The sequence below is a fragment of the Propithecus coquereli genome, unplaced genomic scaffold (genome assembly GCF_000956105.1).
Source record: "Propithecus coquereli isolate 6110/MARCELLA unplaced genomic scaffold, Pcoq_1.0 Scaffold376, whole genome shotgun sequence".
NCBI classification, from domain to species: domain Eukaryota; kingdom Metazoa; phylum Chordata; class Mammalia; order Primates; family Indriidae; genus Propithecus; species Propithecus coquereli.
The window spans coordinates 880,634-901,400 of record NW_012149463.1 but is presented as its reverse complement, the minus strand read 5'-3'; the positions used below and the strand labels follow the sequence as shown (position 1 = coordinate 901,400).

Here is a 20,767-nt window from a genome sequence, read left to right as displayed (position 1 = left end):
AAAGAAATTAATTGGACAACTAAAAATATATATAAAAAAAAAATTAGCCGGGCATGGTGGTGCATGCCTGTCGTCCCAGCTACTCGGGAGGCTGACACAGAAGGATTTCTGGAGCCCAGGACTTTGAGGTTGCTGTGAGCTAGGATGACGCCATGGCACTCTAGCCCAGGCAATGAAGTGAGACTCTGTCCCAAAAAAAAAAAAAAAAAAAAAGAGTAAGTGAAAGACTTGGTCTAACATATCAAAATACTCTCTAAATTTATAATGATTTAGAGCAGTATGATACCTGACTGGAAAGGAAAAAACAAATACAAGAGACTAGAAAGTCTAATAAAAACAAGTGGAAGTTAACATTAACTTTTAATAGAATTTTTTACACGCTGGACACCAGTTTAATTTTTTTTTTTTTTTGAGACAGGGTTTTACTCTGTTGCCCAGGCTAGAGTGGTGTCATCATAGCTCACTGCAACCTCAAACTCCTGGGCTCAAGCAATCCTTTGCCTCAGCCTCCCAAGTAGCTGGGACTATAGGCATGCACCACCACACCAGGCTAATTTATCTATTTTTTTTTTTTTTTAAGAGGCAGGGTCTCGCTACGTTGCCCAGGCTGGTCTTGAACTCCTGGCCTCAAGTGATTCTCCTGCATGGGCTTCACAAAGTGCTAGCATTATAGGTGTGAGCCACTGCTCCTGGCCACCAGTCTAATTTTTGATGATAGAACATGGCGATTTTTAAAATATATTTTGGAACAAAAATTTATATGCTGTTACAAAACTCCTTCCATTTTCGTCTACTTATTTAAGTAAATAAGGTTTCCTAGCATTTACAACTATAAAAGCAAACTATACATATATACCTATATGTATGTATGTATGTGTGTGTGTATATATATGTATAAATGTTGAACCTGTCTCATTCTTGCAGTGAAATCTTCATAAGATTGAGAAATGCATTTACAATGCAATTTTTTTGTTTAAGAATTACAAATTTTTTATACTGATCAATTTTTTTGCTACTAATAATTAAAATGGTAGAATACTTGAATATTTAGAGCTTTTATTAACCCAGGAAATAAATTTATATACATATTTTGTTACAGAATATAATTGAGTAATCAAAGACTTTCAAGTGTAAAAAATGTTTTACATTAAGATAAAATCATGTGGGGGGGTGGAATAGAAATATTAGTTCAAGGATATCAAAGAATGATGAAAAATTTCTAGCTGTTAAAAAGGTATCAAATTGTGATATTTAGATCACGGTGGATACTTTTTTTTCAGTGATGTAACATGGCTTAACAAGTTTTTTTAAAAAATGAAATGTACATCAGTGAGAGTTAGATCCCACTTACACTTTGATTAGGAAATACTTAAGAAATGTAGCTCAAAGACTAAGCATTTAATCGTGGGTAGGAGGAAGGGGAAGTGCAGGTTTATTAAGAAAGCACTTTAGATAGCTAGAGAGTTGCATGAAGGTGTTGTCTTAATAAGTCTTGTAAGAGCAGCAGCTCAGGAAGGTAAGTACATTCAGAAGGGGCCAAGAGAAAGAACTATAGCCAAAAACAAATAACACAAATGGAAATAGCAAACTATTACTTAGGTCATCATTTCAGAAAATGTGTTCTCTGAAACATGAGGATGCCACAAGGTGTTGCTTGATGGCTGTTCTGTGGGAAAAATATTTTTTTGGTAGTGATAGATATTTTTTAAATGTATCGTAAAAATCTATCTATGAGAAAGTATCATATATATTGATATTAATTGTTTATGTGATTGTTCTCTGATAATTGGTCTTGTGAGAGTATAGCACAGCAGTTAAGGGGACAGATTCTGGTGCCAGGTCAATAAGTTCAAATCACCGCCCCCACCTTCTGCTGGATATTGCCTGGCAGTGTACAGCTACTTTGTGCCCCACTTTTCTCTTCTGCGAAATGGGAATACTACTACTACTACTATGCATAATCAGCTTGCATACTAATAATGGCCATGCTACATGTTCATTCAATAATTAATTTATTAGCTACTGGTTTGTGCTGATCCATGTGATGTATCTTCTTTTAAAATGTCTAGGCCGGGCGCAGTGGCTCACGCCTGTAATCCTAGCTCTCTGGGAGGCCGAGGCGGGCGGATTGTTTGAGCTCAGGAGTTCGAAACCAGCCTGAGCAAGAGCGAGACCCCGTCTCTACTAAAAATACAAAAGAAATTAATCGGACAACTAAAAATACATAGAAAAAATTAGCCGGGCATGGTGGTACATACCTGTAGTCCCAGCTACTCGGGAGGCTGAGGCAGAAGGATCGCTTGAGCCCAGGAGTTTGAGGTTGCTGTGAGCTAGGCTGACGCCACGGCACTCTAGCCTGGGCAACACAGTGAGACTCTGTCTCAAAAAAAAAAAAAATAAAATGTCTAAAATTTTCTATTTTCACTAAAATAAAAAAAGTTAATTTCTCTGACTTATTAATGTATAAGTTTTTTTAAAAAAAAATATGAATCAATACTTAATACTATCCATTTTGGTGATTTCACGCCAAAAATACAATCACATATCGCTATCTATCCAAATCACATCTTGTAAACTCTTAAAATGTTTTATAAAGACAAAAACAATTTTTAAAGGGTTGAAAAAGTTTGAGAAAGGCTGGCTTGTACCATAAAATTACTAAAATGTTAATTAAAGGTACAATATTGTTAAAATACCTGCATTAAACTTTTCTATTTGGACTGTGGCAATATTTATGTGGTACAGTTATACCATTTGAGATACCATTGAATGACCACATATGAACACTTTTTTTTCAACTGAATAAAATTAAGCTACAGTGTTGGTCAACATCATGGTAAATGCCAGTAGATTCACACTAACTTTTTCAAGCCACTAGATTTATACTCAATACATTCACCATGCAATTCACTAAGCAATAGACTGAAAATTTAGCCAATGCCTTTTAGTCTATATCATTTAATGAGTTTTATAAAGTGTTTAACTTACCACAACAATAATTAGCTCTGCTTTTGATCTTAAATAATTAACAGAATCTCAATTATTCTTGGATGAAAGGTAGGCAGGAGGCAGAGAACAGTAATTTTTAAAACTTTTTTGAGTTTGAGGCATCAAATAGAATCTGAAAATTCTGGACTCTGAAAAACTGCACATTTCTACAAAACTTTGTATACAATTTCAGGGATCTGGGTGATGTTTCCCCAAGTATTATCTATAGTTTTTCTGCTTCTAAATTTCTTGAGGGTCTAGTTAAAAGTTCAGATTCCTGAATCTTATTATAGACTTACTGGATTGGCCCAGAAATAGGATTTTTTTTTTTTTTGCCGGGGCTAGAGTGCCGTGGTGTCAGCCTAGCTCACAGCAACCTCAAACTCCTGGGCTTAAGCGATCCTCCTGCCTCAGCCTCCGGATAGCTGGGACTACAGGCATGCGCCACCATGCCCTGCTAATTTTTTATATTTTTAGTTGTCCGATTAATTTCTTTCTATTTTTAGTAGAGACGGGGTCTCGCTCTTGCTCAGGCTGGTCTTGAACTCCTGAGCTCAAACGATCCGCCTGCCTCGGCCTCCCAGAGTGCTAGGATTACAGGCGTGAGCCACCGCGCCCGGCCCAGAAATAGGATTTTTAACAATGTCCATAGGTGAGATTATTTAAAATTAAAATTTATTTTTAACAAAGGAAAATACATATACAGCATTCATCTGCATCATTTTAAAAGTCAAATAGCACTAAAAGAATTATGATTAAAATAAAGTCTCCGACCCCACTCTTTCCCACATCCAGTCCTAGCCCTACAGGTTACCACCCTCAACTTTTCCAAATAGTTTCACTGATATTTTTCTTTGTATCTTTAAAAAGTTATATACTTATATCACTATTTCTTAATCTGCCAATTTTAGTCCTTATCCATTGACTTCCTGCCATGGTGAACAAACACTAGAATCTTACTTTCTTACCCCAACTTCACTTTTCTTCGCCCATGCCGCAGTATAGTTATATATAATTTTTTGTTAAATCAATACTCAGTATTATTTAGACTAAGTAAATATTGTTCGCAAAGCCAAATAACACATTGCAACCTCTTTTCCTATACAAGCTTTTATTTTTTACCCAAAGTTAATAATTGCCTAATTTTATCATTTGTTTGGTTTTCCATCTACCTATTGTTAATTTTTTCCCAATGTTCCAGCATCTCTGCCATAAACTTACCAATATTTTTTATGTTCAAATATTTAAGTTCCGTTTTTCTAAGCTGCCTCCAGAGTCCTCTTCCCTCTTCCTCTCTGACCTGGTTGTTTTCTAGAGGTCCTGAAACATCCCTTCCTGCCTAAGTCCCTTAGGACTTTACTTGATGCTTTTCTTCATTCGATCTTCTTTCCTATATTTTCCATTTCCTTGTTTTACTTCCTTATTTTGCTTAACTATATCCTCCAGCTCCATAAGAATGCACAAAAGGTGTCATGTTTGAGACTTTGTGTATCTGATAATGTGTGTATTCTATATGACTTGGTTTACAGTTCAGTTTGGTAAAGGATTCTAGGGTAAAAATAGTTTTCCCTCTGAATTTTTAAAGTTGTACTACATTATCTTCTATCAAGGGTGGCTAATAACAACTCTGATGCTATTCTAAGTCCTGTTCTATTTTTTTTGTCATCAGCTTTTTCTCTTTAAAAGATTTTATAATTTTTTTCCTTATTCAAGACATTCTGAAATTTAATGATGATGTGCCTTTAAATGGTTTTGTTTTGTTTTCTTTTAAGTAGTTCTAGGTGGGCCCTAACAATATGAAGATTCCTATCCTTTAGTTCTGGGATATTTTCTTCTATTATTTCTTTGATGATTTTTCCCCTTCTGTTTTCTCTTATCTCTCTTTCTGAAACTCCTATTATTAATAAGTCACTAAATGGTTTCTCTAATGAATCATTTCTATTTTCCATCTTTCCACAACTTTATCTTCCAGTCTTTTTATTGAATATTTTATTTACACCACTATATATTTAATTTTCAAGCTCTTTCTTGTTTTCCTTTTTCATCATTTCCTGTTTGTTTTACAGACATACCTTCTTTTGTCTCTTTGGTATTAATCAATTATAGTTTTTTGGACGTTTCCTTCTCTTTGCATTGTCTCTATTCCTCCAGATCCATTTCCATCTGTATGTGTGCTTTATTTACCATGTTGGAGTTATTCATCAACTGTCTAGTGATTCCTGTAGCCAGTTCTCTTGGCTGTTTACATAAAAGTCATTTTCCCCACTCTGTACTTTGTGACAGCCTTGGTTTTGTCCTGGTGACTATCTCTCTCCCATGTGATTTAGCCAATCACAATAACATCACATCTCCCTTGCCAGTGATTAGATGCTGTATGGCTTCTAAGAAAATGAGACAGGTAGGGACAGACTGCCCCCATCTTCTGCTGGATATTGCTGTACCTGCACCTAATGCCAGGAACCATGGTGGCCATCATGGTACCAGCCTGAGGAAGAATCTAACACACAGAGGAAAGCAGAACCAAATGAATCCCAGAGAAGCAGAATCAGAGATCTGAACACCATGACAGGAGCATGTCCTGCCTTTGGACCTATTATTTTATGAGGTAAAATATCCCTTTATTGTTTAAGCCTATTTGGGCTGGAGCTTCTATTACTTGTTGCAAAAGGCAATAGTAACGGATACAGTACGCTTTGTCTCAGGAAGGGGAGTTGGTATATGAGGGAGATGAGAGAAAAAGCAGATAGTATTAAATGTTAAGTGATTCAGAAAGACAAAATTCACAGTTAGGGTAGGATTCTCTGCAGACCTGATTTGGTAATATTGAGACAAAAGGGCTTCATGGTTAAATCAGGCAATCAAGAAAAACAATCTGAGTCCCCTATATGACCAGTTTCTGAACAGAACTTATAACTGGACAGCAGTGACCTCTTCTTCCTCCCAAAGTAAGTGGAAAAAGTTCAGGAAGTCTTCCTCATCTAGTGATTACTACATAGAATTCTTTTGTGAGGGCCCAGAACTTACCAGTGCAGTAGGGCCTGTGAACATCATTCATGCATTTCATTCAGTGAACAAATATTCTTTGAGAAGACACCATGTGCCAAGTGGATTAATCAACAAGTCAGACATAGTCCCTGACCTAAAGGAATATATGTTTAGTGGGGGACAAAGGTGTTATATATTTATTTACTGGTTAATTACAAATTTTGGCAAGTGCTTTAAAGGAAAAGAAAAGAATACTATAAAAGAAATATTGGGGCGGGTGGGATCTTTAATTATTAATAAGAATAGAGATTGAAGGGAACTGGCCAGTGAATGTGTGAATAAGTGACATTAAATTGAGAACTGAAAGATAAATAGTATTTAACCTGACAGAGGTGTGGGATGGGTTGGGGCATTCCTGGCAGAGGCGGCTTGGTGGAAGAAATGAAAGCATATCAGTGTGGCTGGAAGAGAATGAGTGAGTGGGAGGGTGATATGAGATGAATGTGGAGAGGGAGGCAGGGACTTAATCATGTAGGACTTTACTGGTGATGCTAAGAATTTTGGGTTTTACTAAGTGCAATGAGAAACCACTAAAATTTTAACCAATGAAGTCACATGAAAGAAAACAATTTACATTTTTAAATAATCCCTTTGGCAGCTGTACATAGAGTAAATTGGAGATAAGACAAGAAAGTAACCAATTATGGCTGTTGCAAGTCCAGGAGATAATACTGGCTTGGACTGAGGGGGTGGCAACGGGTAGGGAGAGAAATGGATATGAGAAATATTTCAGATAACGAGAGAAAAAGAAGAGTTAAGAATGCTTCCTAGGTTTCTGTTTAAACATGTGTAAGAAGGAGGTGTTACTTGCTGAGATAGGGAAGATGAGCAAGAAAAGCAGGATTTGGAATAAGCAAAGATCAAGAGTTCGGTGTAGGATGCCTACAAGATATCCAAGCGGACATATCAAGTAGATAGCTGGCTATAAAATTCTGGAAAAGAGATCAGGATCAGAGATAAAAGATTAGGTGCAAATTGGTTTCACTGATCAACACCTAAGTGCACATATAGGAATAACATTTATCGGGTGTCGGGCAGATGGGAGCGAGGAGGAGGCAACGGGTATATACAAACATAATGAGTGTGATGCGCACCATCTGGGGGATGGACACACTTGAAGCTCTGACTGGTGGTGGGCAAGGGCAATGTAACCTAAACTTGTGTACCCCCATAATATGCAGAAATTTAAAAAAAAAGATTAGGTGTCATCAACATACAGATGGCATTTAAAGTCACAGGAATAGATGAGTTTAGAGAGAGGGAGAGTACAGATGAGAAGAGTACTGGTGAAAGGAGAAGAGAAGCCCTGAGGAACTTCATATTTTAAAGGATGGGAAGAGGAAGAACCTCCAGAGGAGACTGAAGGTATATCAGTAAGGTTGGTTAAAACTAGAAGATGTCTGCACTACCAAAGAATGAATGTTTCAAAAAAGAGCAAGAGGTCAATTGCATTGATTGCAGAGAAGACAGGAAAATATCCCTTGATTTCAGCACCATGGAGGTCATTGACTGGCACTGTAGATTATCAGGTGAACTGAATTCTGTTGCAAATACCAGAAGAATCAATGAATTAATCCTTATACCACCAGGGTTCATTGAATTTAATTTTATATTTTGAGTTTTTTTCTAAGAGGTTCTGTTTATAAGGATGGCTATTTCACAACTTTTATTCTTTCTTAGGCTCTTATTTTTTTTGAAAAGGAGTAAATTTCCCTTTTTAAAAAAATACAATAAAATTCATTTTATCTTGCAATTACCATATAGGGTCCATTGGAACCTTTCATAACTTATAAAGGATCTTAGTGATCTTGATTTCCTCTGGCTTCAAACATTTTGTTATATCATTATCCTAGGAATTATTTCAGCATTACTCAATAATTATTCCCAACTATACTAGAAAAGACAAAAATAATAAGATGAAGAATTTAGAATCACCTAGAAGGTTGATTCCATAGTGAAACAAATCATCACTATTAGCTCATCCTTCTGTTATCCCATTGTAATGCCCAAAATACTGCATCATCTTTCAAGAGGGTAGAAAAAACATCTGGAGACACTGTCTTTGTAGTGTTTGTTGTTGTTGTCTGAAAGCTTTTATTAATCACTGATAAAAATTCAGAATTTTTCATTTTCTTTCCATAATGTCAAAGAGAAGAAAACTGATAAAGGAAAACATTTCCAAATATTGGAAAAATCAGAAGACGAATGGAAAAAGACAGACAAAAGAACTCTAGACTTTAAGGATGTTATTTAAATTTATCACGTAAGTAAATCTCAGGCTATGAGTCTTTAGATGATGATATTCTAGGTAAATTTTTTCAGACTCAAGAATCAATGATTTCAACAATATATATTTAAGAATAAAAAGGAAATACGGTATTCTCATCCAGTTAGTCATTTAACAGGAATGACTTCCTTATTCAATATACTGCAATAAGAAACTGAGCTATCCTGAATAGATGTAATATGTTTTGTCATATTTTATGATGTTGCATATCAAATATACTTCATTTAGCTTGTAAATCAACAAATGATAAAGGCAAATATGTACAAAGATGAATGCACAGAAATGTATGAGGTATAGATGAAAAAATTCATTGAATTGCTAATTCTAATAGGCGTTTATAAATCTAAAAATGAAAATGTTTCGCAGCTAAGAGGCAAAGAATATGGCTATCCTCTCTTTAAAATGATAAGCCACCAGAGTTTTCAAAAGCATTGCTTTTTGTTTACTTAAGTGCAAGAAGAAGCAAAAGTAATGATAAGCTAGAACCATTAGAGATGTATTTGAAATCTGGTATCAATATTTACAAGATGATTGTGTTCTTGGTTCATCTATGTTGACTGGTAAGCAGTTGTACTCAAAGAACATTGCCCATTTAAGGTAAATGTTGCTTCAAATGCAGGAAAATAGAGAATAAAAAATTGGGCTTGCTATGTTTAAAATAAAGTTTACTAAAAAATTATTTTTCACTATTCCTTTATTCTTGCTTTTGTAAATGATTTGCAAAATGACTTAAATATATGAAAAAAAAAGAACAGGACCATTGGTGATAAATGTTTCCTCTAGCACACTGTGAGTTACATAGATCAAAGTTTGTCTCACATAACAAGCAATAGAGAAAGACAGAAAACATTAACTTCTTAAATAGACTGCTTCTGCCTTCAGATAATAGAAACATTATCTCACCTAATGTGGAATGTCAGTTTAGAATAGAGGGATGGTGGCTCAGTGATGTCATCAAGGATCCAGCTTGCTTCCATCTCTCTGCTCTGCCATCTCCAGTTCTGGTTTCATCCTCAGGGTTGTAGCAAGATAGCTGTGGCATTAGATCTAGACATGTGACATCCAGAAGAAGTAAAAGAAGCTACATATATCTCTCTGTTAAGAGTGAGGAAACTTTTTCTAGAAGTACTCCTCCTCCAGCTCCTTTCCCCCTTGCAACCTGTTAGGAAGAAGGGCTAAGAGACACTAGGCAGGCCAGAAACAGCATCTGTGACAGCCTAGAAGCAAAACTACTAAAACAACTTAACAGAACATACACTAATTGAGGAGAACTGTTACCAGGACTCAGAATGGACCAGGATAAGTAAGTCAGTCCTTCATAACTGCCCCCTTCCCATCTGAGTGTTATTCTGTCATATCTAAGCATTCAGGATGTTGTCTTATTTCCTGCTCCTCTGGCCAGATGCATACAGGAATAGCCAGCTGGTATATTTTCTAAAACAGAGTGAGTGGGATGAGATGAATAAAGAAGATGTATGGAATTGGAAGATGACTCCAGGACCAATGTTGGAGACTGAGACTATGACAAGCCTCCAGGATCAGGCAGTGACCAATGGATGACAAGCAAAAGATTGGGTTTTTGTAGAGAACTTGAATAGCCAAAAAGAAAATCAATAAGACTGGGACAGCTGTCTAGAATCATCTCTGAGACCTTCGTTGGCTAAGATTTTCACACACTTTAAAAATCCATTAGCTGGGTATGGAGGTGCACACCGGTAGTCCCAGCTACTTGGGAGGCTGAGGCAGGATTGCTTGAGCCTGGGAGTATGAGGCTGCAGTGAGCTGTGATCATGCCACTGCACTCCAGCTTGGGCAACAGGGCAAGACCCTGTCTCTAAAGAAAAACAAAACAAAACAAAACAAAACCTAAAGCAGGGGGTGTGGCCAGAACCAGGATGAGGAAGAATGCGATGCTGAGAGGAAGAGAAGCAAAGGGCCAAAGAGGAAAGAGGGAGGCCATTACAGTTCCTTTTTTCTCCCTCATCTCAAATCTTGTCCTTAACAGTTTTAAACGTGCACTCTTCCTTTGCCCAGTCAAGGCCAAATTGAAAATGATGGTTGGGGCAGGCTATGATTTTTTTTTTGTTGCTTCTTTTCGATGATCTTGTGTACTTGGACTGGACTGGAACTGAAACAGTCCTTGGAAGTGAGAAATAAGGAACACCCTGTCAAATTACTCTTCAATATGTAGTTACAAGAGCTGCTAGACTCATGGAGAGTATGTAGATTTTCGTTTGGAGAATAAAGAACATTTTCCGATCAAGGATGCGGTAAGAAAAGGTAGTGTGTTGCTTGCTGGCCATAGTATGACTGCGACTGTGTCTTAACAAAGTCAGAACAGATGAAGCCAATACCTACTAAATAAGGGACTGACACTGGCAGCCCTATGAGAAACAGCAAATTTGCAAATCAGGGTTCTGTGTACACTCAATTGTGCAAAGGGATGATTGCTCACCAACATGAACACCTAATCCACCATTTTAACAGTCAAAATCTGAAAGGAAAAAATGACTTGAGTTTCAGTTTCTACCACCTTTCCCATACCTTCGTGAAATTTCAGCACATGATCATTCACAGCTAGTTTCCGACCAAGGCCTGAAACCTACACAATCAAAAAAATGATAATACAAATTAAAATAGGCCCAGAATAGATATTTTTGATTACTTATATTCATGGAAATACATTTGCCTTTTTGAATTCACCAAGAGTACTCTGAAGTCTGAAAGAACCCAAGTGAGTCACTGTTTGCTGCTCATGAAGGAGAACCTGGGACAGGCAGGGTTGGGATCTCACTAACTTTAACTGTATTGCTCCACATCAGAAAAACTGTGGAGCCTAACGCTATAAAACATAGATTAAGAAGCTACTTTGAGTCTCGTAACGTCTTTCATTACAAGCTGCTTGATGCACCCACAGGATTAAATTCTCAGGGGTTTGGGGAGTGGGACTGAGCAGGAAAGTGAACGCAAGCACAGTAATTCCTCCCTTCCCCAAACCAAATAATATCTGTCGTTGATAACAAATTATTACGTGCCTTGACGGATAAGCATGTGTTAGGAAAGCAATCCCTGGTTATAAAATAGCTTCTCTTAAGTTTCTAAATTTATGAAGTGAGTTCCATGTGGTTTTTTTTTAAGGGCTTAACATTTCATACGAAACTTTTTATACAACCATGGTACGGTGGCCCAAGACGCCAAACAGAACAAATAATTTGAATAATCAGTTTAAATTAAAATTTTAAAAGCCTAGAGAAATCTAACCTGGGTATGAAAGAGACGTGCCCATACCTTGGGTGCTGTGTGATTCGAATCACAGCCCTTTGAAACAGCCGCCTCACGTGTTAAACCCTCTCCCTCAGCACACGCCTTCCATAAACGAGCCCTGGTACCCGAACAAAGCGAGGACCCAAGTTCAGGGTCTTTGTCTCAAAAGAACAAAGATCTGCACAGCTGCTTCCTCGCAGTCACGAAAGAGCGAAGCCTCCCTGGGAGCCCCACGCTGCTTGCGGACCTGCGCCCGGGCAGCCGCCCACTCCGGCCGCGACCCTCGGGCTCCTTTAAGCGCCGCGCCCGCCCCCGTCCCCCGCGAGCCGGCAGCACGGGGCCGCGCCTCCCGCCGGGGTTACGTGAGCCCGGGGCGGGCGGCCTCCGGGCCAATGGCCGCCGCCGGGGCCGCCGCGCTCCTCCCGCGCCGCCGCCGCCGCCGCTGCCGCCGCCGTGGGGCTGCGGGCTCCTCCCGCAGGAGATAACTGTCAGCGCGCGAGGCGGCGGCGGCGGCCCGGCTCAGTCATATGACCGGCAGCCGGCGCCCCCAGCGCCAAGCAGAGTTACTCAGCCGCAGCGGCCCCGCGCTCCCGCAAGGCTGGGCGGCCGCGCCGCCGCGATGGCCCCGCCACCGCGGCCGCCGCGCCCGGCTGCGCGCTGAGCGGCCGGCCCCCCGAGCGCCACGGCCGGAGCCGCAGCGGCGGCAGCATCATGGCCCCGACCCTGCTCCAGAAGCTCTTCAACAAAAGGGGCAGCGGCGGCAGCTCCGCGTCGGCGTCTGCCCAGGGCAGGGCTCCCAAGGAAGGACCCGCCTTTAGGTGAGGGGGCGCCGGGGGCGAGTCTGGCGCGGGACTGGAGTTGGCTTCGGCGCTCGCCGGGGAAGGGAAGGAGGAGGGGAGCGGGCCTCCCGGGACGTCGCTGCCCATCGCCGGCACCCGGTCCCGAGGCTTGTCATCGTGGACGCGCCTGCTCCGCGTGTGCCTCCGGACCCTCTGTGACCCTGAGGCTCCCCTCTCTCCTCCCTCTCTTTCTCCACAACTCAGGGTCCTTCCCGTTTCAAAGAGTTCTCTCGTGTTCCTTTGGGCTCCCGGGCGTGCGCTTTGCTTGGCTCTGGAGGTGGGAGATCCGCCGTGTTTTGGGGTGAACCCCTTCCGGGCAGAGCCGCCTGGGCGCCTCTGCGGGCCTGTAAAGCTGTGAGCTGTCATTTTGAGGGCAGCTCCAACCTATTGTGTACGTGACAGTATTTTGAAGTTCTGAAGGAGCAACAGCTACGAAAAAGGCATCTTTCTTCTTTCTTGCTGTTAATGACAAGCTCTCAAACGGATGAATGAAAGTATGTAATTTCAACATCATTTGGAAGGTCGATGCCGCATGGTGTGTGGAAAAGGGGAGTTAAATGCTGTTATGAAATTTCTGAGGTTTCAATTTAACAAAGCTGAAGTGTACATTTAATAGATTTGACCTCCTGAAAACGTACCTTTGTCTTAAATGCTTTATGTTGATTTCTCTCCTTTACTTCCCTAACAACCAGTGAGGTAGATTCTATTATAATTCCCATTTTACAGGTGAGGAAACTTACAATCACAGAGAACTTAAGCAGCTTGCCCAAGATCCACAGCTCTAAGTGGCAGAGCCTGCATTTTGACCCAAGCAGTTCGAATCTAATCTTTAAAATCCCTATGCTATTCTCCTTTCAAGGGCTAACTTTTAAAAGATGCCTTAAAATGTTCTGTATTGCCTTTCAGCGCACTTATGTTGAGATGTTCATTTATCTACCTTTACCAGTTTTCAGCAATTTTTTTTTTATTGAGTATCTACTCCCAACTCAGACACTCTGCTAGGTGCTTTTCACCCAAAATGTCTTGCAAAAACAGGTCTAGATCCAATATAGTAAGCCTTTTAAAAGTTCAAGTGAAACTTTGAAATAAATTTTGGATTAAGTTTCATGTTCTAGATTTTGCTTTTCTTGAATTCCATTCATTTAAAACACAGTCCCTCACTGTAGTTATGTGAAAATTGAATAAGCAGTATTTTTTTGTGGGGTGTGTGTGTGTGGGTATTTGAAAGGTGAATTGTAAGGACTTTAAACTACCCTGGTTAAATTCTCATGTTTCCTTTAGACTAACTGAATCCTTATAATTTGAGTAGGGAATTCTATGCCTTTCACTACTCTGACTGAGTACTAATGATGCCACGTACCATCTTAGAATGGTAGAATTACTTCAGACTCAGGGTGTGTAATTTCTTCCCTTCCCTCCCAGTAACCCAGACTCTATCAAGGGTACAAAGCGTGGAGCGACGGGGGCATGTGTGTCACAGGTGTCTATACTTTAGCAGCCTGTGCCAAGGACATTTAAAGCCATTTTAATGTTGGTGGAGACAGCGGAGTTACACTGGCATTGTTTCCTGTGCTCCTTGCTAATTGCCCACCACCATTTCCTCCATCCACAAGTTTAATTGGGTATATTTTGAACAAAAATTGTGGCTATGTTTAGGGCCTGGCCATATTAGGGAAATTGAGTCCCACTTTGTGGGAATATTTTCAGTATAGTGTTCTGACTTCTCATTGGTGTAGAATTAAGAATAGAAAATTGTGCCAAGTATTTTTTTTTCCTTGACCTCATTAGTATTTTCTACAAGTTTTTGTGGTAGATATTTTTAGAGAATTTTGGGAATTTCAGTTGAACACCCCACCTAATGAGAACCCCTTTCAGTAGTGTCCCTGATAGGGGTCACATGGAAAAGGAGGTGAAGTAGCCGATGTCAGCAAAGATGCAGGAAGATGGGGACAAATCAACCATTGTTCATCAGGTTAAGAAAGGACACCTAAACAAGTCTTTCCTTTTGTTCTCTTTACCCAGACTAACTCTTACATGCTATATAGCCCTCCTGGGAAAAGCCTCCTGGAAAAATTTCCTCTCTAAAAAATTATGGCCCTGTGTTTCATTTTATTCAGATTTTACCAAATAAGAGCTGGTGTGTGCTTGTTTGGAGGAAGGGGATGCCTCATACAGGGGATTAGCTGCTCTTTGGAGCCCACCTCGTAATTGAGTAGGTTTCTAGAAGTTAAGATAAAACCCTTAGTTTAAAAATCAAGTATTCCTAACATGAATTTGTGTTCTTTAGTACATTTAAATACAGGATGTAACCTGTAGAGCTGGACAATGAAAAGTCCCTGAGGATTCAGGTAGACTTTCGGGGCAGTTTTGTAGTGTATATTGGGGAAAATAAAAACAAAAGTAAGATCCACCTTTTTATGTTTTTGTTTTCTGTTTTAAAGTTTGTGGAATCCTTTTATATCTTCCCTGTTTCCATGATGGACTTTCACTAGTTATTTTAAACTTTTCTCCTCTTCTCTGAACTATTTTGCCCTTGGTTTTACTCTGTTTACTCTTGTACACTTCCTAGTCCCTTCTCTGGGTTTCTTACTGTCCTCCCATTCCTCCAGCTTTCACATACTGTGTTAGAGAGGAAGTTTGTTGTCTGATGTAAGTGGCCTATATCACAGGTCATTTTCAGGTCTTCATGCTTCCTGGCATTTCATCTATATAGAGAGTTGTCAAGTTAAGATTCCTTCTTGAATATTTCCTTCAGGATCTTGACAAAAAGCCCTTTTCATAGCGTTGAGGAAAGAGATTGCTAGGAAAACAGAAAAGGAATCAAAAGAGATCGAATTTACATTTTGGAAAAAGAAGTCAGGAACGCTATATGATTATGGTATTTGTGAAGTTTAAACCTTATTTGAAGTTGTAAAATTGCATTGTAGTTTTTGAAATTTGAGAGAGTTCTCTATTTGCTGGTCTTCAGAATGCTTTTCACTTTTAATTAATTGATACATAAGTTTATATTTGAATAACCTTTGTTCCATAAGGAAAAATTAGGACCAAAAAAATGATTTGTACGGTGACTGAAGTCAGAAATACATAGAATTGGGTTCTTGGTTACCTTGGATTTAAGGCCAGCATATTTACGCAGGAGTTTTTAAAAACCAAGATTTGCCCATTGATTTACATGTGTGGTTTAAGTTTATAACATTATCTTAAGGTTTTTTTTGTATTTTAAATGTCTCTGATTAATTAATGGCCCAGTCTCCCCCTGAAATGTGTATGTAGCAGGGAGATGGAAAGGATCATGGGCTAGCAAATGTTTTGTTTTATTTTGGACCAGTTAAATGAAGTGAGTAAACATGTATATTGCCTGGGGTATGAGGAGTAAATGGAAGCATTGCAGCTGCTTGCTAGCTAGCTGTGTAAATGCCAGAGAATAGACTCCACTCTTCTTCCTCCCAGTCCTGAATACCTAGGGCCAAATGGCCTAGTTAGTGCTAATCCCCATTGTTCTGTTAGAACAAATTTAAGTAATCTGTTAGAGGGTTAGTATAAATATAAATTAATCCACTTACCATCATTATCAAATACCATCTGATGCCTATGCGCTTGTGGCTCGGTGCTCTACTTACAGGAATCCAGGTAGGACACCAATGGTCTGACCTGCTGGAGTTTTTAATCTGAAAGACAACAGATTATACACTAAGATGGATAAACAGCATATACCACATTGGAAGCTATAACACATAAGTCAAACACTAAGAAAGAGTAGATTTTTTACATTAAGAACAGAATTAAGAACTCACTGGCTGTTCTCATACTTGGAGTGACTGAGGCAGGGCTGTGATTTTTCTCTTACCTCACACAGAGGGAAATCACAGAGAAGTGCTTCCTCCTCTCCCACTGCCAGGTTCCAAGATGCAAGCATTTGCAATGAGATTTTTCTGAGTTAGGATGGAGAATATTCTGGAAAAAAGAGCTTTGTTCCAGTACCCACACATTTTTAATGCCCATAAGACATATGACACATAAATAACAGTTTTGATCTCTTTTTACTACTTTCTAATGGTCTTCATGTAGATTTTCTTGCCTGCCGCTGTAGATCTACTGGTACACTCCTTACATCAGATCCCCTCATCCTGAAACATAATGTGCACCTTGGGAGGTTATTAGTGATTTTTCACAGAGGTGAAAAGGGAACTCTTCCATCTAATGAAATGGGTTCTATTAAAAGCACTTGGAAGACAAATTAAGGAGGCCATTGATTTATTCTTGCCTCATGTACCACGTCGATGTGAGACCAAACAAGACTCTTAGTTTCTTTGGCCCTCAGTTTTGTCATTTGTAAAGTGGCAGCATCAGTCCTGTGTAATAGAGTTGTGGTGAGGAGGTAATAAAATGGGTTTGAAAATCTTTCAAAAAGAATAAAATAGGAATATATGATTATGCATGTACAGAAGAGGGTTGGCAGCACTGTATGCCAACATATTACTAGTGCTTGCCAAGGGGTGGGTGAAAATTTTATTTTATTCTTTTGTGTCTTATTCTTTTTTGTTGGTAGTTTTGGATTTTGTTCTAATGAATTTGTGTTGCTTTTGTGATTTGAATTATTTTAAATAATTTAAATATTCCTGAGAGTTTTATTTTAAATAATTTAAATATTCTTTAGAGTATTTTATACTGTGAGAGAATAGGCTAAAGATAATGTTTGTGGAGAAACCTGATTTGAATAAGAATTCTTCATAGAATATTTCCTCTTCATTAAAATAACTGATGGTTCCTGTTATTAAAAGTAATGTTTCTTGTGAATTTTAATGTACTTAAAACCTAAATTCATTGCATACCTTAGGAGGCCAAGTTAATTGGTGATGTTATTAATAATAATTACAGACAATATGTATGTGCAAAATTTTTACTAGTTGGGCAAGGTCTCTACTTCACCCGAGCCTCAGAGTCCAGTGTAGTCTTCATGGGGGCTCAGAGCACAGTTCAGGAGCTGTATGCAGGTTTCAAGTTTTATTTGCAATGTGTTTAGAAAAGACTGACACAGCCCTTTGGATTTTGAGGGAACTTGGATAAGTTAAGATGTCTGGATTAGATGTTTTCAAAGCTAAAACATGTATTATAACTTTAAGTTCTGAAATGTGGGCCGAGCAAGGTGGCTCATGCCTATAATCCTAGCACTCTGGGAGGCTGAGGCGGGAGGATCACTTGAGGTCAGGAGTTTGAGACCAGCCTGAACAGGAGCGAGACCCCATCTCTACTAAAAATAGAAAAATTAGCCAGGCATGGTGGCACGCACCTGTAGTCCCAGCTATTCGAGAGGCTGAGACAGGAGGATCATGGGAGCCCAAGAGTTTGAGGTTGCTGTGAGCTAGGCTGAAATGTGAATTTGTCATACACTGCCTTTTGATTTAGGTAGTATGAAGAAATGGACTGGGGCATGTGGTCTTTTAATGCACAGAGTGTGGAACTCCTAAGAGGGCATGGGATTTTTTTTGTTGTTGCTTTAGTTTGTGTTTCTTATTGTTCGCTTGTAATGTCAGCTTTATGAAGCCACTTTGCCTTTGTGTTTCCTTGGCAAAGGAAGTTGTAAAAGATCGTTCTTGCACTCATGAAATACTTTGGCTGCCAGCATGAACTCCTGGCGGGTGAATCTGACTTAGGAACTGGTAATGTGCTTTATTTCTTTAGCCACTGTTTTTCTTGGTGTGGGCGAAAGGAACAAATGTTTTCTACTGATTATACAAGTTCCTTGCCTAGTGTGAATTGTTAGGCCTGGACTATGAGATCATGTACTTGGCTGTAAAAGTAAGTCTTTCCTTTGAGTATGAGTGCTGAAATATTTGGTGGATTCCTACTTACCAAGCATTCTCTAGCTCAGGTTTATGAAAAATGATTATTATGTAAAAGAGAAAAAACAGGATGGACTTTTCCAGCTAACTGGGCATGTAATAGTGATTTCCCTCAACCCCACCCCATCTGCAAATGGAACATCCATGACTCACTTCTCATGACCACACAGGCACTTTTGTAACCAGCGCTTGAATGGGAGGGTGGGGTGGGGATGGAAGAGATGGGCTGGCATCCCACTTGTGTTCAGCCAGAATCTGTCCAGCTGCCTTTATAATGGACTTCTGAAAAGGACAATGTGCCCTCTCATGCATCATGCTACATAATTTGTTTCTTATTGCACTTTCTGTTTGTGCCAAAATAATACAATACATTAAGTGCAATAAAATGCAGCCATTAATACTGTAATGTTGTGGATAAGCGTCGTATAGCAGAGTGCTTTTTCCGTTACATAAGATTTTAGTATGAGCATGAGTCTGGATCTCTGATTATTGTATTCTTCTCTCCTGAACTGTATGCCTTTCATTTCTAGGTAAATTTAGAATATTTTTCTAGTTGTATGTCCCTGTAAACTTGCTTACTTTGTAGATTATACGCTAGAATTTGTGTCCAGCATAGTGCTATAGAGATACGCATGTCTTGCTTTATAAAGATGATTTTATCACCATGCCTAAGACTTTTTAATCATAAAGAAGAGCATTTCTGTATTTGATATATATCTTTAAATAAATGATGAGTGATTGGTTATTTACTATTGGTTTCCCAATTGAAAATGACAACCAGTTCATTCAGAGTGCCTTAGTAAGAGAGGACACTGGGGCAGTAGAAATTCATCCCTCAGTGGGACAGATCAGGAAGCTACATATCTGGTGGGGACCTTCGTCTAATTCCCAGTGAGGATAGTCGTGTGTTGTCATGGCAACTCTATTTCTTCACAAGTTGAAGACAAGTTAGATGTTAACCTGCACATTCCTCAAGAGATGAAACAGGTGTTGATTTAGGATGTGTTAGGAAGAAGCAACAAAATCACCAGTCTAATCAGTTCTGCCTTTAACACCTTATAAATACTTCAGACTGCTAACTTTCTCCCTCTGATGTGCCCAGAAAATTGGATGTTTTCTTTTTTCTGTCTTACAGTCAAAACCTTAGGGGTTATGGGGAAAAATGTATGTTTGTTATCATTTAGCTTTTAATTAACTATCCTCATTTACTCAAGTCCTTTTATTTTATTAAATATGATTAAGAAATAGTAGCAAGAATATCTTTTAAATTTGATGCTACAAATTCAATTTATCTTTCAAATTTCAAGCATACATATGAAAGTAACTGTGAATGAAACAAGAAAATATACATGTAGTGCTTAGAGCATGGCTAAATCCTAGACCTGTCATTGTGTCTGTAGTGCTTAATGCAGTGCTTGGCAGGAAGTTAGCATTTAAGAAACATGTATTAAATGAATGAATGAATTTAAGAGTTTTGAAAACTGATGATCCTTAAAGAGTCTCTAGTATTCCAGAATCTGATCCTCTTAAAATGTTAATGTTTTTGGTAGAAAATTGCCTTTCTTGATGTTTCTGACATGTATTATGACATTTTTTTAAAAGGAATCTTGATACAACTCAAAAGAAATTTCCTTCTTTCCGTTAGTATCAGTGAATTGTTTTTCTGGTATCAAAATGATGGGGTAAAAGTGCTCTAAGGGGTTGAGTGTCCTGCCACCCTCCCAAAAAAGAAACCTTAAAAAAGACATTTGTTTAAGTAGAATCTCTGAGACCCAGTTATAAAATCCCAAAGCTGTCAGAAATGACCTACTGAAAAGGTATTTAATTTAAATATCTATAAAGCTCTGAAATTGTTAGCTGTGGATTGATAATGTAGAACTCTGTTCTGTATACTTTTTAGATTCATTTGAATTCTTGTGTGGCTTGGCAACACTGAAATACGTTATAGAATGAAATGAGCAAATTGGTTTTCTCAAATTTTTGATAATGGTACACCTAATTAGGAAAACAATATTGGTATTCTGAACCCTGCAGACACTGTATTTGCATGTTACATGAAGTAAGTGCTTTAGAAAAAAGATGGAATTATTCTTGTTTTCCATGTATGATTTTTCCATTTGAGAAACTAATTTAAAAATGGATTAATTAATCTGACATGTTCTTTAAGAAGAGTATGCCCCGGACTAACATACCATTAATGGTGGCCTCTACTGTGTGAGGAGGGAGCTATGAGCAAACATTTTCCCAAGCATATCAGGCAGTGACTGTTTGCTTTAGAATGGTACATTGACTAAGTTAGTTGCTAGGGCAGGAGGAAGTGGCAGGAACTACTGGCTCTGCCCAGAGGGCAAAAATGGACCCCCAGTAGCTACTTGGTTCTTTCCAAGTGTGCAGGCCTCCATGGAGGACCTTATGAACACTGGTAGCTGCTCCCTGCTGTGAGATTGCTATACATTGCTTAGTGCCATGTGTACCTGAAAAATTGTTTATATATGAAATTA

At 38.9% G+C, this 20,767-nt stretch overlaps 1 protein-coding gene, 1 long non-coding RNA gene and 1 pseudogene across 3 annotated transcripts in view; 1 reads left to right on the top strand and 2 right to left on the bottom strand.

Annotated features, from left to right (window-relative positions):
• The window catches only part of LOC105816484, a 22,868-nt pseudogene extending 13,557 nt beyond the window's left edge, over nt 1-9,311 (bottom strand).
• Nucleotides 9,312-9,340: 29 nt separating this feature from the next.
• LOC105816485 lies at nt 9,341-11,866 on the bottom strand. The gene is made up of 3 exons (XR_001137798.1): nt 11,609-11,866; nt 10,865-10,922; nt 9,341-9,367 (listed from the first exon to the last, which is right to left on the bottom strand). It is a non-coding gene; the product is annotated as an uncharacterized LOC105816485 (long non-coding RNA).
• Nucleotides 11,867-12,223: 357 nt separating this feature from the next.
• Nucleotides 12,224-20,767, top strand: part of FNIP2 (folliculin interacting protein 2) — a 113,104-nt gene continuing 104,560 nt past the window's right edge. The window contains exon 1 of one of the 2 annotated variants that reach the window (XM_012651923.1): nt 12,224-12,402. In XM_012651923.1, the coding sequence (XP_012507377.1) occupies nt 12,296-12,402 (107 nt within the window). In that variant the 5' untranslated portion in view covers nt 12,224-12,295. The remainder of the gene's footprint in view (nt 12,403-20,767) is intronic. The other variant, XM_012651924.1, reaches the window with a different exon arrangement.